This window comes from Danio aesculapii, chromosome 19 (genome assembly GCF_903798145.1).
Source record: "Danio aesculapii chromosome 19, fDanAes4.1, whole genome shotgun sequence".
NCBI lineage: Eukaryota > Metazoa > Chordata > Actinopteri > Cypriniformes > Danionidae > Danio > Danio aesculapii.
Window position 1 is genome coordinate 13,912,981 of NC_079453.1, and position 16,482 is coordinate 13,929,462.

At 37.8% G+C, this 16,482-nt stretch overlaps 1 protein-coding gene across 1 annotated transcript in view; it reads left to right on the forward strand.

The window, feature by feature from the left end:
- Nucleotides 1–16,482, forward strand: part of arid1ab (AT rich interactive domain 1Ab (SWI-like)) — an 81,981-nt gene that overhangs the window by 43,574 nt on the left and 21,925 nt on the right. The window contains exon 4 of the mRNA XM_056480329.1: nt 110–226. Coding sequence (XP_056336304.1) covers nt 110–226 — 117 coding nt within the window. The remainder of the gene's footprint in view (nt 1–109; nt 227–16,482) is intronic.

Sequence of the window (16,482 nt, forward strand, 5' to 3'; positions counted from 1 at the left end):
AATGTCTATTTATTACAGAGTCTCCATACTTGGAGCTGCTTCAGTCACAAGTTTTTTTTTTGCTCTATCAAATGTGCTTCAATTCGTTGTTGTCAATGTTTTTCATCAGGAGCTTTCTCAAGACTCCTTCAGCTCCCAGTCTTCAGCTCCTTCCTCCAATCAACCCGCTGTGTCCAGTAAGAGTGGTCAAGATGACACCATGCAGGGACGACCTTCCAGCCTTCCTGTGAGTCCCATGAATCTTTCAACCCAGACTGATCTCATACCATGCTAGCTTTCCAAATGATTTGACAAGCTTAATGTATTTAGCAAGGGGAGTCCAGTACCGTTTCTGGATGTCCTTTGTCATACCTATTTTAGCTAAAACCCAAATGTAACACCAGAAATGGCAAACCAAGGTCTACATAAACTAGAAACTTCTAGACAAGTGTGTTGAGGTTAACTCTGCAAGACAGTGAATTAAGCTGTCTTGATCAGGGAACAAATTTGGTTGTTGTATTGTTTTTGATGTATGCTGACCCTGTGCAATTGCTTTGGTTACTTAGTCAGCTGAATGGTTAGTTGGTTCTCCACAGGTAGTTGATGCTTTTATGCCTTTTTGACATTGGTTTGTTGGGATAGCAGTTGTCTGGTGGTCGTCATAGCCAGTACTCAACAAGAATGGATTATCCAGGATTTGATTGTGTGGCTGTAAGGTAGTTCATGTGGTTCGTGTCATTTGAATATTTGAGAATGGTGGTTGAGAGGTGTATTGGAAGTCAGTCCATAGAGCACTATCCTGTAGGGTTAAGCTTGAGTCTTAATGAAATGCAACCTTACAAGCTAATCAAGGTTCTCAAGATTAATATAAATGTTTAAGCAACTGTGTTGTAGCTGGCTGGAACTCTGAAAGACTTTGGCATTCCAGATGTAGGAATAACGACTCCTGGAGTACAGTAGAGTTCACAATTTAAGACACAAATTAACCGAGGACTACTGCATTTGACTAGCAGCACTATTTATCAGGCCCTGGCTATGACGTATGTGTTCTGTACAGTCTGGTTTGTAGCACTCATTGAAAGAACTTTTTTCTTAGTTTTACATCCAAGTATTATTTTGATGGAGTTGATTTGTCCCTGGACCTCAATTTTACCACAGTGGGCCCTATAAGGGGATGACTTTGGGCCCTTTATATTCTCTATAAGTCCAAATCCTCATATGCTTCTGTCAAAGTCAACACAGCCTCGGTGTCCCCCTCACAGGGTCTTTTTCAGAGCCAGGTGGTATGCTTTAAAAGTACTTTTGGCTGTATTTGACACCCATGTATTATTTCTGGTGGTGTTAGCGTGTCTAATTTGCTTAACATTAATATTATATCATGCTAAATGTCATTCACAAGGTTGCTCCCAGTCCAAGATAAACATGGATGCCAAAAACAGTTTCACAAGATTAGTTGCTTTTGGAAACCAGGTCAGAGAAAAGGTTTGCACATCATCTGTCACTGTGAAAAACATTCAGTTGGTGTGAATGTGTGTGTGTGTTTATAGGTTAGTAGACACAAATAGTTTATTCAGAGCAACAGTGTGTACAAAATTTCCAAATGAGCTGAGATAATTAACGAGTGGTGTCTAATAGAGAGCTGGCAAATGACTAGAGCTGGACGACTGGAGAAGTTAAAAGGGAGATGAGTGAGTGAGAGAGAACTGAGATCGGTCCATCTCTGCCAGTGGGGGATGCCCTCAGGATGTGATTTCCTCTTATTTCTTTCTTTATTTATATATTTCTCTTTTACGTAGTCAGTGACTGAGATTGACCGAGATTTTATTCAATTCAAGGAATCCCCGCGGTTGCCTGTGGGAAAGGCAATAATGGAGCCCTCAATTGACCCCTTTACCACCACCATCTCTCTCATGCTTTGCCCTCGCAGTAGATTAGCCCCAGCTGCTAACTTTAGCCTTGCTGAAACTTAAGGTAGAACACATCCAAATCACTACTGACCCTGCATGTGAAAATACTGAAGAAATAATCCCGGTACTACTGTGCTGAGAAACCATACGTGGCACATACACATTGCTACATGGTTTTTAAGTTGATGTTTACACATGGCATTTCTTGTAGTAGCCTTCATTTCTGCTAGGACTTGATAGGAAAATAATGTCCTGCCATCTTCTAGAGTTATCCAAATTAGACTTTTGAATCTTTCAGTCTTCATGTGTTTGTTTTTGATGACTTATTTCACTAACATTTGTGTGGATTGAAGCTGCCAACTACAGAGACTTTTCAGAGAGTGAAAAGGGACCAGTTTGACTGGTTCAGCTTGTTTCTTGATAAACGTTGCTTCACACCGTAACGAATGAACACGTCTAGCAACTGTAAAGTTTGCCAGATCCCTGTGAACTGTTTGTTCTTTTGCATGTTGTGTTGTCTTCACTAAAGGATATATTTATTTACAGAACCTATTTCTGACTGTTGGGCTTAGTAACTTCTGTAGCTGAATTTCAAAAGACAGTATTGTGCGTTCATACAAATTGTCAGTGAAACATATTTTTTATACTTTGAAATGAAGTCAAAATGTACTTCCTTTTTATGTTATATTATTCAAAGCAGTAAAACTTGCTCCATTTAAAACATTTTATCACAACATTGACAGCTGCTTGTTTTGAGTTGGTATTGATTTTGATGACCCGTTTTAATTCATTCGCCAACTTTAAATTTTCAATCATTGATTGGATTCTTTATTTAATTTAATTAATAAATATTTACGTGTATTAATAGGCTTGGATAGGCATGGGCCGGTTTGTGATGTATGATAACCTTGGATAAAATATCACAGTTTCAGGGTATCAAGGTATTGTGATTACTGCTCTAAAATAAGTTCTTTTTAAATGTCTTGGTAAAAAAACAACACATTTTTCCCCATTGAATAAAATATACAGTATTTCATTTGACATTTTTTCAATTTCCAATTCACATTTATAATATTTTGGAACCGTAAGCATGTCAGGCTAAATAATTAAAATAAATCATTGACTTCTGCTAGCTTCATTAGCTTAAAAACAGATTTCTTTACAAAAATTTACTGGAATTTATATGCTGATTCGGTCCGATGCATACCGGTTACATAGGTACCGGTGCCATAATGGTACCAGGTTTCGGTACCCAACCCTATATATTGACATTTCTAAAAATTTATTTGAGCCATTCGCAAACCATTTGCACTTTCCTGTCTATCAAACTGTTCATTTTTTAAAACTGTTTATTGTAATATATTGCAATATAGAACAAACAAAAACAAATAATCTCCATGGCTTTTGAGAACCAATATTATTATTGTTTTTATTTTATTTTGTTATTTTTTTTGCACAACTCTATATTTTTATTATCTGAAACCACTGACATTTTTAAATCATCTGATTAATTTTGTTCAGCAAAAACAAGTTATTGAAAGAACTAATTTTGTTTATACATTGACTTTTGATAGATTGCCATTAAGTAGTTTTTCTTTTTTTGTTTGTTTGTTTGAGGAGTCAATTGTTCATTTAAAATGCTTAGTCATCTCATGATTTCTCTGTTAAAAGGATGTTGGTACCTTTATAGTATTGGTACACCACACAACCACTGTTCACTGTGCATCACATAACCTAGTGCAGCAATGCTTTTAAAAGAAGACTCATTGCTGTAAATAAGCGTGAAGCCACATTCAGTGATTGGCAGTTATATTAACAACAAAAATAATTGGACTTGTGGGTTTTTGTTGGCTGAATTCTACCTTTTAGACAGCTTTTCGTGAGCTTGCATTTGCCTTAGTTAATACTCATTTGGCACATCCCTTCACAGACGCACTCTGGTTTACCATAATGTCTCTGTCATATGTACACTGATATGCGCCAAGATGGAGCAGGACAGAAAGCTGGAGCTGACCAGATTCTGGAAAGGATCTGAATCCAAAGAACTGATTCCCCAGATTGTGTCTTCATAGGCAGAAAGGCTGGGCATTTTCTGCCGTGATCCTGATTAATTAGTTTTGAATTATGTTTTTTCTTTTTCATTTCCCAAATTAATCTCAATGCAGTGTGCTTCATATCAGTCTAGGATCAAATCAAATCCTCTTCCATTTGGTTGATGATAATGGTGTTTATGTCTGCGTATAAGAGCGCGAGAGATTTCCAATAGCTTGGGATTTCAATGTGGGACGCCCTGGAAGTGATATATCCTCTCTGTGTGTGAGAGAACATGAACACTCCCTCCAGCTTTTTCTAATCTCCTCTAGTTCCTTTCTATCGGGCTTTTGTGCCCCTTCCTCAAAGTGCGGCTAATCCGAAGCAGTATCCGCCTCCCCTCTGTACTTCTAAACTCTGCCGTGACTTCAGGGGTCTGTCACCCTCGGCCTCTAACTTCCCGGCGGCCTTTATATCTCTCTCATACTCTTTCTTTCTAAGTCAATCTACTCTCTGTCTTAGAAGTTCTCAGTTTGAGTCGTCATTTAACGGTGTCCATGATCTTTTTGCAGCATCATATTCTGAGATGCACAGTAAGTAAATATGCCTGAAGGGGAAGGTCACATGGTAGTCACATGCTCGTCAAATTTTCCCCCTTCTCTTCCCAATGGAAAGCTTTTATGGAGTAGTAAGTCTGACTCAGAGGAGCATGGCCCATTGGGAACGCAAAAGAAATTCTACGAGAAAATGGGACTGTAAAAGCAAAGGACTGCAACTTTTCTAAGCCCTGTTTGTCGTACAGAAATTCGCAAGAGGCATTGCATGTTACAAATCTATACATTGGGAATGTGATGATTGAAAAAATATGCAGTCTTTAAAAAATTATAAAGATATGTAATTCTGGGTAGATTACTTAAGTTATAGTTTGTTGCAGATTATATAGGTATCTTATAGGGCTGCATGACTTGAAGCAAAAATTGAATTGCGGTTTATCTGAATTTGCAATCTTTGCAACTTCAAAATTGCAATTTGCGAAATAAATGTGATTTACTATAATTTCCTAAAAGAGCTGCAGATTTGATGTGCTGGTTTTAATGTCACCAAAGAAATACCAATCATAATCACAATGTCACAAAGTATGCTACAGTATTCTTCTGTTTATTTAAAACCACTTTTTCCAGTAAAGTTGTCAGTTGTCATGACAAATTAAAAAAAATAACTATAGTATTTTAAATTCAATTTAATTGTATATAAAATCTTTTATATATATATATGCATAAACATATATATAATACATATGCATATATATATACATGGTTTCCGGTACATAGCGGTGCGTCACATCAAAATTCATCCCGCCACGGCTACATTACAGCTTCTCATTCAAAACTTTCAGTCGTTTTTTTTTAAATAGCTGGTTATAATCGCACCAAAATGTATTAAAAGGTAAGTAAATTATAACAGCGCAAACTTTTCTGTAATCGTAGTAGAGCTGTGCGTTATTTGTTTAACCCTTTAAGCTGACATGCTGACTGACTGACTGACTGACTGGTGCGTGAGGCCAGCAAACACAATGTAGATTTCAGTGATGACTGTAGGTCTATTGGAGACGTTCACAAACATTTCTAACAAATCTAATAAATGTTGACCGCGCACAAGAAAATCTGCACTTGAGCAGCGGATGTTTGAGGGCGCTCAAGAAGTTTTGTGCACAAACAGAGGAAATCGGCGCTCTAGCACAGAGATTCACATGCTCGCATTACATGAATGCGATCTCGACTTTGTAATACTGCACTCACGACATTTGTCAATGAAATAACGCCACAGGTAGTTGGTAGATCTGTGTAAAAGGCTCAACAGAGACTGCCGCCACAGCTGGAATAAATCCTAGAGGAAGCACTGGGTATGTAAAACCTTTTAAATCTTTACATGTAGATTGCTTTACATGTAGATTCATATTGATTTCATGACATTCACGGTGCATTGACAATGCTTTCCATACACAATTTTAGATATTACTTCACGGCACAAGAATTCTTGTATTAAAATGTATAATTTATAAATAATTTATAGTTATATATTACTCATAATACAATTTTGTCCTTGATTACAAGCAGTCCGATAAATGATCTGCCTTTAATTTGACTTACTCAAAGAAAACACTCCTATTGAATGTTTTAAACAAAACTAAAGTACATGCACATAACAACATGAGCATTTATAGCAAATAAATAAATGTAAATATCATCCTGCTTGCTTTCTTAGCATTGTCGAGTGAGTTCTGAAACACCTGTCATCGGTCATTGTGTTCCCGCACTCAACAGAAAGGGCTGCGATTTGGCTCTAATGCTTAGCGTGGCTCTGGCGTTATTCACCAAGGAGTGACATGGAAACAGATAAACGGCCGAGGTTACAGTCTATAATGTGCGGTTATCACAGCTAATCCATGATAGACGCAGTGGAGAAAACTCGGTTTGCAGAGTAAGATGTTTTAATTACTGCTCTCCTCCCTCGTCATAGTATTAAGCGAAATAATCGCAGCTTTTTAAATTGCGATTTCGGTTTAAAATTGATTAATCATGCAGGCCTAGAGCACTAATAAAATAAACAATATAACAAAGTAGAAAATATAAAAAGTAAAAAAAAAAAGTTCCAAATTCCAATAGCATAAATTAAAATGATACAAGTATTTAAATACTAAGGAGTTGTTGACATTGTGTAAAAGGTTATAACTATATTATTTTTTTAACAGCAATAAAATAAATATATAAAATATATTTAAAATATATTTCAGCCCTTTTTTGGTCTTATAACATAGATTTTGTTGTGGAATGTTCATAAAGACACAGTCTTATGTGTGAAAATAAATTGGTGAAGAATTTGGTATTCATGGTATAAAAAACAAGCTGAAATCTGTAGGAAACTTATGATGAAGATAAAAACTAATGGATATTTAGTGGATAAGTAGGGCGCAAGGATGGATTGAGGCAGGATATTGAGGATGAAAGAAGGAAATGGAAGGGAGGAAAAGTGTTGGAAAGAAAGAGCAGGAGAGAGACACTGAGCCATTTTCACACAGGAACCCCAGTGGCTGACATCATTTTAAGACCACCCGCATTTTTCCCCTGCACTCCCACCCTGACAGACCACCGGTGCCAAGTGCTCCAATACTGTCAGATGTCTACGACTCTTTCCATCAGTCTTTCCTCTCGCTTTCTCTCCCTGTTCCTTTTCACTTAGTTTCCCATCCAACAGTTTTGTCCTTGTTGCAGTTTTTCATTTTTCTTACTCTCTCTCTTTGTGCAGTCGGAGTGCCCCTCTTTTTTTATACCAATTTATTTAATTCCTGTAGCGTTTATGTTTTTTAATCAAGTTCAAGGAAAGCATGACTCTTGCTCATGCTTAAGCTTAGTGATTTAAATCTCAGAAGTGTTGTGTAAGTGGAGTGAAAAAAACAATTAACCAAATGAAGAGTTTTTACCTGAGACATAAATGACTTGAAAACGTTTTTATTCCAGCAATTTTAAGTTTGTATTGCAGTTGGGTTGACATTAATCATTCGCAAGTCAGAATCACTGAAAATTGCATTGAAATTGCATTGAAATTGAAAAGTATGCATTATAGATATCCAAGTCACATTTGCATTTTTACGTTACATGACTATTTCATATCTTGCAAGTGTGAGTTAATATCGTGGGGCCAGATTTACTAGCAGCTTGCACAAGTTTTTGGCATATTAACAGTATTGTTGGTTTTAGGCATGGGATGATAATCGGTTTCAAGGTTTACTGCGGTTTGGAAAAGTCAAAGTTTTAAAACTGCTAATCTTTTCTGTTATACCGTTCCTAAGGTATATGTAAGGTTTTTTTATGTGTTGCAAATAAAACAATGAAGAGAGCAGAAATCAATCATTAATTTTAGTTATTTTGCCTGACATGTTTACTGTTCCAAAATATAAATCTTAAAATAAAATCTATTGTGTTCAGCGTTGTAAAAAAAAAAAAATCTTATTATTATAGTTTTTTTGCCTAGACATTTAAAAATGACATATTTTAGAGCAGTAATCGCAATACCGTGAAACCGTGGTCTCATTCCATCAGAATCTTATACCGGCCCATGCTTAGTTGGTAACAGAGAAGAAAAGCACTGTAGAGGTTTGGCTGTTTTTGCTCTTGACCATACTGAATATACATTTGCAGGAGTTTGCCGATCTGACACAAGTTTTATGAGAGGGGAGTATTCAAATGAATCACGCAACACAAATTTGGAATGTTTTTCATTCCTCAAATATCAGCTATTTGGAGAAGATGCCACCATGTTTAGGTACAGTACATCACCCACACATTAAGAGCATCAGGGAGAGACGAGTCTTTGCTGAGGTCCAGCATTTTTCTGCCTCCGGCGCCTTGACTGCAGCTCTGCACAAGACGTTTGGCCATAGGAGAAATGACCGTGCCCAACTGAGCCTGGTTTCTCTCAAAATTTTTTAATTCTTCACTTTCGCCAATTGGTGACGTTTTTTTTCTCGCCGCTGTCGCCACTAGCTTGCATGGTTTGGGATCTGTAGAGCTGCGCATCGATGGATTTGCTCTTCAGTGTTTGGACTCTAAGTAGTGATTATTAAACCACACTGAACTGAGCTGAACTGAACTTAAACACTGAAAACTGAACTACACTGTTTCAGTTTACTATGATCTTCTATGTGAAGCTGCATTGACCCAATCTCTTGTAAAAGCGCTATACAAATAAAGGTGAATTGAATTGAATCAGCTCTGCTTATTTGCCACTTTACTAATTTGGCCTGATCGATATGTAAATGGGACCTTATTTCTTTGTGCTTTAATTTTGCGCATAGTCTGTAAATAGTCCACATAATTTCCAGACCCATCTGCAAATTTGCGCTGTTTGGTAAATTTGTCCCTTAAAATTCTGATAGGCAAGAAATTGAGCTTCATTGTGAACTTAATTTTAGTGGGGGAAAAAAAATACAAGTGTATTTTATGAGAGAAATTGGTAGACCCAAAGCCATGTGGTAGTAATAGAAAAGGTTTCTTATGTGATTCTCACACTTACAAAGCAACTCATTGGCAGGTTCCTACAATATCATGAAGCTGGTTTGCATGTTGAAATGCATGACTCACATTTTATTCACACATTGCTCTTGTCATTTCAAAATAATTGTTTCTGTTTCCCTGTGATCTAAATGCAATTCAGAAGGCAGCAGTTGAGTGCAGCTCTCGGCCTGGTTTGCGCGGCTGTGCCGTTGCAGTATTCAGAGTCTGGGCGTGTTTCCTGTTGCTATTCTGGGTCTTCCTGTGTGCGCGTGGCTTATTCAGGTTCAGGGGCTGTTGCTCTCTTTCATGCGCTCTGTTGCACAGTTTTTCCCCCCACGTCCTCGCTGTTGGTTAGCATAATGAGCTGAATTGAGCGGGACACAAGAAAAGCAGCAGTATTGTTTTGTAGAAAATAATTTAAAGTCATGCATCATATATATTAGACTTTTTTGTCTTTTTGTGTTCTCCTTTCCTCCCTTGGTTGTCCGTTTCTCACTCTCTCGTTCACACACCCACTCTGAGCCCTCCAGCCCCCCACCGCACCCTCCCTCCCTCTCTCTCTCTTTCTCTCTCAGCGCTGCTGCTTGGCTGACGGCAGCACAAAGGCCGTGTCTCACTGCAGCACTCGCTCTCTCTCTCTGTCTTTTCCTCTACTGCTTCTCTCATTATTCCCATTTTCCCTCTTCCATACTTTTCGTCTTCCATACTTTTCAGAATTGCATTGTGTGTTTATTCTTGCCTCTTGTTCTTGTACATCTTTTTAAAGAGCTGAACTAGTTCCAATAAAAACTGAACAAGTTCCAATAAAAAAAAATCATAATGTAGTGTTTCATTAGTGTTTTTAGATGTTTATCTTCATCTCCAGGGTTTTATGGCAATATGTACCATTTGATGTTAGCTGTTGTTATTGAAATAAATTAGGAAAAACAGTGATGCGTATGGGCTCTTTCAGTGTATACTTTGATGATTTAGTCTGCAATTTTACAGGATAAAAGTTAATGTGACTGCACTTTCGTTCATATTGAAAAATAATCTTGTGTGTCAATTTCTGAAAAATTAAGTCAAATAAATACCTTTTTTGAGATATTAAATTTAATTTATAGTAAGATATATTTAGATATAACATACACAAAAAATTCCTGTATGGCAGTAATGCATGCAAAAAAGCCACTATTTTTTGCTCAGCTATTCAGGTTTTCATATTTGTTGTTTTTACAAAAGCCCTTATTGTATGGTTATAGAATTGGAGCTGTTCTTTGGAAAAGCAACCAGAATTGTGTTCAATTTGCAGATCTCAGTTCTCTGGTCTTTTATTGTCAGCCTGCCTGCAGCTCCAGCAGTTTTTCCGAGCTCATGTCTGCGGCCTTGCACTCTTCTCAGCTCAGCTCTGACTCTGGGGCCGCTCTGCTGTGGGAGGGGCGTTGCTCTGGAGAAGAGGAGGCAGACAAGCTGTTTTTTTTTTTCCTCATTTTTTCTGTGTGTCAGGCACCCAGCCCCCCAGGATCCAACTCTCCTCCCTTCTCTCTCCCTCTGTTTTCACCCAGATGGGGTGGCCGCCTCCCCTACCGAAGCATCTGTGGTTCCTGCTACTATTGTGACCCACACAATAGACCCCCCAATGCACTCACACAGAGAACCCCGCACCAACGGCGGCAAACACACGAGAGGGAGAGAGAGACAATGGATCAGTCCAGATGCCTGTGAATAGATGTTTTTATTTACAGCTCTGACAGCGCTGCACATATGATGTGGCTGCCATTTGGCTTCCGAAATTAGTCAGTGCGTCACTGAAGTATTTTTTTTATTGTGGAATCCCTCAGTCGTTACAGTAATTTGAACATATTTAAACTGCTGCAGTAATTATTAACCCAAAAAATAATGAGAAATACCAAAAGACAAGGAAGGCATTCGTCAGACTTTGGCTCCGTGGCTCCAGCTTTGATTGGTTTACTGGTAAATCCAATCACAGACATTCAATCACTCTTGGAGAGAGTGACCGTGGCATATAGCGCAACAGTCGGGTTCCGGAAAAATCCCATTCATTTTCCCCCATGGATAAATTGAGTTGTGGTGATTAATGTGTAAGAGGTTTCAAGACACGCCAGGAGCTCTGAGTTTAAGTGATGATGTGTGTTTCTGTAAAAGCCTATAGTAAGTGGGGTTTCAACTGATTTTTTTTCTTTTTTTTTTTTTTTTTTTTTTTGTAATTTTCAAAGAATGTGCTTAATTATAGAATTCCACCTGAAGAACTCCATTACCCATAATGCTGAATAGAAATCAACCAATCGGAGAAGTCACTGTTGCCATGGAAGCAATGCACCAAAAGAAGCAGTCCCATGAAACATTGCAAATGGATAGCATAATTGTCCTCTTGCATAAACAAACATAAAATGGCTTAATTGTCCTCCTACATAATCGATATGCTAACTTTTAAAACATAAATTTGATTTTATAAAACATATATATGACATAACATATACATACACGCACACACGTTGAATTTGACTTGATAAATATTCAGAAAATAAGAATCTGACTACATGTGTAACACCAAACCAGAAAAGCTCAGCAACAGTGCCTGTCTTCGTGTGCGAACCTTCTCAATCACATTAGTATTTATGTATTCTAAGCCTGATTTATTAAGATTCCTGATATGCGCAAGAGCGTTTAGGATGGGGTGGGTATGCATACTCAGAAGTGACCGCAATGATTAATCGTGAAAACTGTAGTTGCATCACTTGATATATTTTGCATTACTTGAAGACATTTCATACTAAACGAAATTTAGTAACACAGGCGGGCCAAAACAGGGCTTAATATTTTATTTGTGAATCACCGTTCATGGTGACTTTCAGTCCGGGGCAGCCCTCCAGAAGGGATTAGGGGGCGTTCACATGGGACGTGTTAAAACAGCGCCAAGACCACTTGGGTCTTGAACTTTTTTTTTAGAAGCATTATTTAATAGGAGTATTTATAACTTGGCTCAAAATAGTGACCAAAATGCAATGCCAGCAGGCAGTATATCTGAGTATTTTAGTATTAGTCTTGGGTAACTTGAGGAAAAAAAACTGAGTGTGAAAAGTGAGAGAGCCTTCATGAAAGATTCTTCACTGTTTTAACAGCTCAGCTTAGAGTTCCACTTGCCCCATGCTGTTTCAGCTTAACTAATGGTGTAATGCAGACTGGTGGAAGCATCAACTATTACTAGCAGAGTTCAATAACTCTATATAGACCCTATATAAACCTGGCATCACTATGTAAGAAATTTACAAGATTAAAATTAAGCAGTCATAAATGAAGATGTAAATGACCTGTGAAACGTTTTGATTGTCTACTTTCAGCCACTTCCAGGGGTCTTTGAAAATAGGGCTAGGCCGCTAAACGATATATTAGCTCTGGACTTTATTTTTTGCTCTATTGATCTAAGAGCCAATCACACAGCAGAAATGGACAATATTGGGAATGTAAATGTGTTGATATTCGAGATGTACTGAAATTTTGGCCACTAAAAATTTATCGGCCAAAAATGTTTTGGCATTTAATGGACCCTCTTATTTTTGTGGCTTCAGTAATTGTTGGGGTACTTTTTTAAGTTTGGAAGCATTAAAAATGGGTTTGAACAGCTACAAATGTCCACCAGCTAAGCCAAACATGCGATTGTTGTATATTTTAACTGGTTTGCACCAAAACCCACATGATCTGGTTGAAATTGCAGTTGACATCCACATGCTACTTATGCACTTGTTTTCCTTTTTGCCTGTAAGCTGCATAACATGGTTTAGCATTCAGAAATGCTTGTTTGTTTCATTGAGCACTCCTGATGGAGATGAAGTGCATGAAGAATCAGAGGGAAGAAACTTGAAAACCTAAACAGTGGTCACGAGATGCATTTGAAATCAGAAAGCGAAATGATGTCTTTGATAACCACTGGTCAGAAAATCTGTGTTGACACCAAGGTGCAAATGAGGCCTTATTTTCTTTTCAGTAGATTTGGGCAAGTACAACTTGGCACTCTTTTTACAATGCAAGTTGTAGAACCGCATGATTAATCAGGTTTAAACCCATTTAATGATCGTTTTAGTTGTTAATTTTATTAAGATGTAATCACTAAAGCCGAGTTGTTTTACTTTACAAATAACAAATGGCACCACAAACTAAGCATGGGCCGGTATACGATTTTGACGGTATGATCAAAATGTAATTACTGCTCTAAAATATATTCTTTATAAATGTCTGGGTAAAAAACCAAAAAAAATTCCCCTTTTTTTAAAACAATATATTTTATTAAAAAAAAAGATTTTAAATATTTGAGCAGTAAACATGTCAGGCTAAATAATTCTAAGGAATCATTGACTTCTGCTGTCTTCATTAGTTTCAAAAACACTGATATCTTTACCATTTAAAACAGCATCTTTGGATATCTTTTCTGCTGGAGATACTGTTGTCCTGAAAAGAAAAAAAAAGTAAATAAAACATCTTACACATACCTTAGGAACGGTATTACAGAAAACGTTTTTTAAAACCTTGACTTTTCCAAATGGCGGTATACCTTGAAAACGGTTATAGTCCCATGCCTACCACAAACCTTTATTTTTTTTCCTGTGTTTTTTAAAACTCATTACACCCGTGTATATACATATATACGTTTATCTCATATATATATATATATATATATATATATATATATATATATATATATATATATATATATATATATATATATATATATATATATATATATATATATATGAGATAATAAATCATGCAAACATTGCAGCCAGCTGCACTGTACAGTAAAATCACCCACACCCCATTCTAGATTTGACTTTTTTTCAATTTTCATAGCTATGATGTATGACTGCACATTGCTTAATGGTTGCTGGGTTGCTTTTGGTAGTGGTTGTTCACAGCGTCAGGCCAAAAGCGGCAGTCCATAAATCATCATATTCTGTTTTCTAGGATTACGTTCAGCAGTTCAGTGGATAACCAGAGCCTGATCACATCCCTAACCCTAATACATGGAGCCGCAGAAGTGATGCTGCTATCTGAGAGGAGTCTCTGTGTATGTGCTGAGAGTGAGGCAGTAATGGCTGCTGGTTGAGGCAGGGCCCTTTCTCTCCAATCATTCTCACAGTCAGTGGGCTGGTAGCTCCCCCTCATGGATGAGATCCGCACAAACACAGATCGCTACAATCGAGTCCTCCTTTCTTAGGAAGACACATTTAAAAGCTGAATCCTGCTCTGATTTGGTGTGAGGAGCAAGACTTAGTATTTGTAAACAGAGAAATAATCTACTGTATGTGTGAGAGCGCATCTGGCCTGCTGTGGCAGGGCTTGCTTCAACTTGATTGACGTCTACAGGATGCGTCACTCATCCAGGCGCAGTGATGCCCTGTAGTGTTAGTTGACAGTGATGCGGGAGTGTGTGTGTGTGTGTGTGACTGCACCGTGACCTCAGCACCATAGAATGGGAGCGAAGGGGGAAGAGGGGGTGGGTTTTGCTTTGCACTAATGTGTCAAGCACGTGGAGACAGTTTCTATGGCAACCTCACACATGCAGCTGCGCGTGTGTGTGCTTTTTTCCTCAGTCCCCCTTTCCTCCCTCCTTCTCTGCCTTTCCTCATTCTACCGTTTTGGCAACAGATGAATGGGCATATGTGTGTGCGTGTGTGGAAGTTTGTGTGAACAGGAAAAGGCGAGGGAGTGGATGAGCATCCAGAGCCAACACGGGTCAGACAGAGTCTGTGACTGTATTCTGAACTGTAGATCCCCTCCACTTGTGGTCTGCTTGTGTTTCTCGCGGCTGACAGGATTTCCCTTCACCTCATCATGACCGCTGTTAATAAAACATCACAAACAGCATTTCCCACATCAGAATGCATTTCTGTAGGATTTGTAAATCACTTGAACCTTCTCCCTTTTGAGCTTCTCTCAGGTGCCTGTGAAACAACATGGCTGCCTTGTGACTCTGATATTCATCACAACTTGCTGGCCTATTTTCTGATAGAAACATTTTACAGAGTACCTGAGTTGAATTGATTTTGAAAACTGTATTGGAACAAGCAGTTGTGTCTTTAAACAAGCCATGTTTTCCCTGTTTTGAGGGGAACAGGGAAAAGGTCTGAGTGTTGACATGCAGGCTAGCATTGGTGCTAATTCGAACATAAAATGGCTGCCACACAGACACTAGAAAAAAAAACTCTTAAAATATGAATAAAGACATTATTAGAATGTCTAGTGCTTTTTATTGTTACTTTTTCATTTTAGTATTGCCTTTTTGATTATACTTATGTATATTTTGTGCTCAGTGGCTGTATTTGAGCAGTTTTGCATTGTGCTAACACTGAGATATGTTTCCTGAACCATTATAACCATTTGTAAGATAATTGTTTTTGTTCAGGACATTAACTATGCTGCAACTAACAGATGCTTTATTTGTGAAGAGCTTAGATTTAACTAAAAACATTTATTTTTTACAACGTTAATTCTGTAAAGCTATAAAACATATGATCTCTAATGTGAAATGTTTGAAAACACAACTTTTACAATCAAATCATTGAGGATTAGGGCTGTGCGATATGGGCAAAATAAACCATCACGATTTCCTTGAACCATATTGCGATTTTGTTTTTAATCACGATTTTGTCACAGACAGACTGAAACTGTGTTTACAATGTGAATCTGAAACATATTTCAAAAGGAAAACAATTAGATCTTTATCAAAGATCTGTAACATGTCTTTAAATCAGACATAATACAACAAATAAACTAAAAATCACCTCTGGAACAGACCTATGGCAAAACAAATATATAGACTAGTGTGTGCATGTATGTCTATGTGTGCTTGCGCATGCCGTCAGACTCAAGGGTCCGATGTTCTGCTTGACCAAATATTAGAAATAGTTGCATGTGTGTCCACAGACTTGTTTTGACATGCAAAGATCATAGAGCTCTGTGTCGCTGCCGTGAGATAGGCCGGTTACATATCGTGTCTTTTGCATGCAGTATTTCCAATGGAGGTGCTTGGATTGTGTGCGCGCATATAGAGTGCCCGCGTATTCCAGGTGAACCTAGTTGAAAACATCTCTTTTCAGACAAACTTTTTAAATTTAACTTTTCAAAAAGCCACACGTAACAAGAGCTGACCGATCAGATTCATACTTTAAGTTGAATCTACACATTCTGGTTACCTCAGACAAACACAAGACACCCGAGCACCCAGTGCTTTTGAATTCTCACTATAAATAAAACTTGTATTGGAACTGCAGTAATGTTTTGTTAGTTTGTTTGTCATCCTCTAAGAAAACGGTTGATAAGCGCGACCTTAAAGCACTTTGAAAATGCTATGCTGAAAAAAGCAACGTGCATCGCGCTTTCCACACGCTTTTAGACGCAATGTATGACTGACTTACAAAATACTTGGTTCTGCGAAACATCAACCTTCCTTTATCCAAAGTAATCCCACACCACAGATGTTGACTTTTTGGGCACCAAGTTCTCCTGTGCTGAAC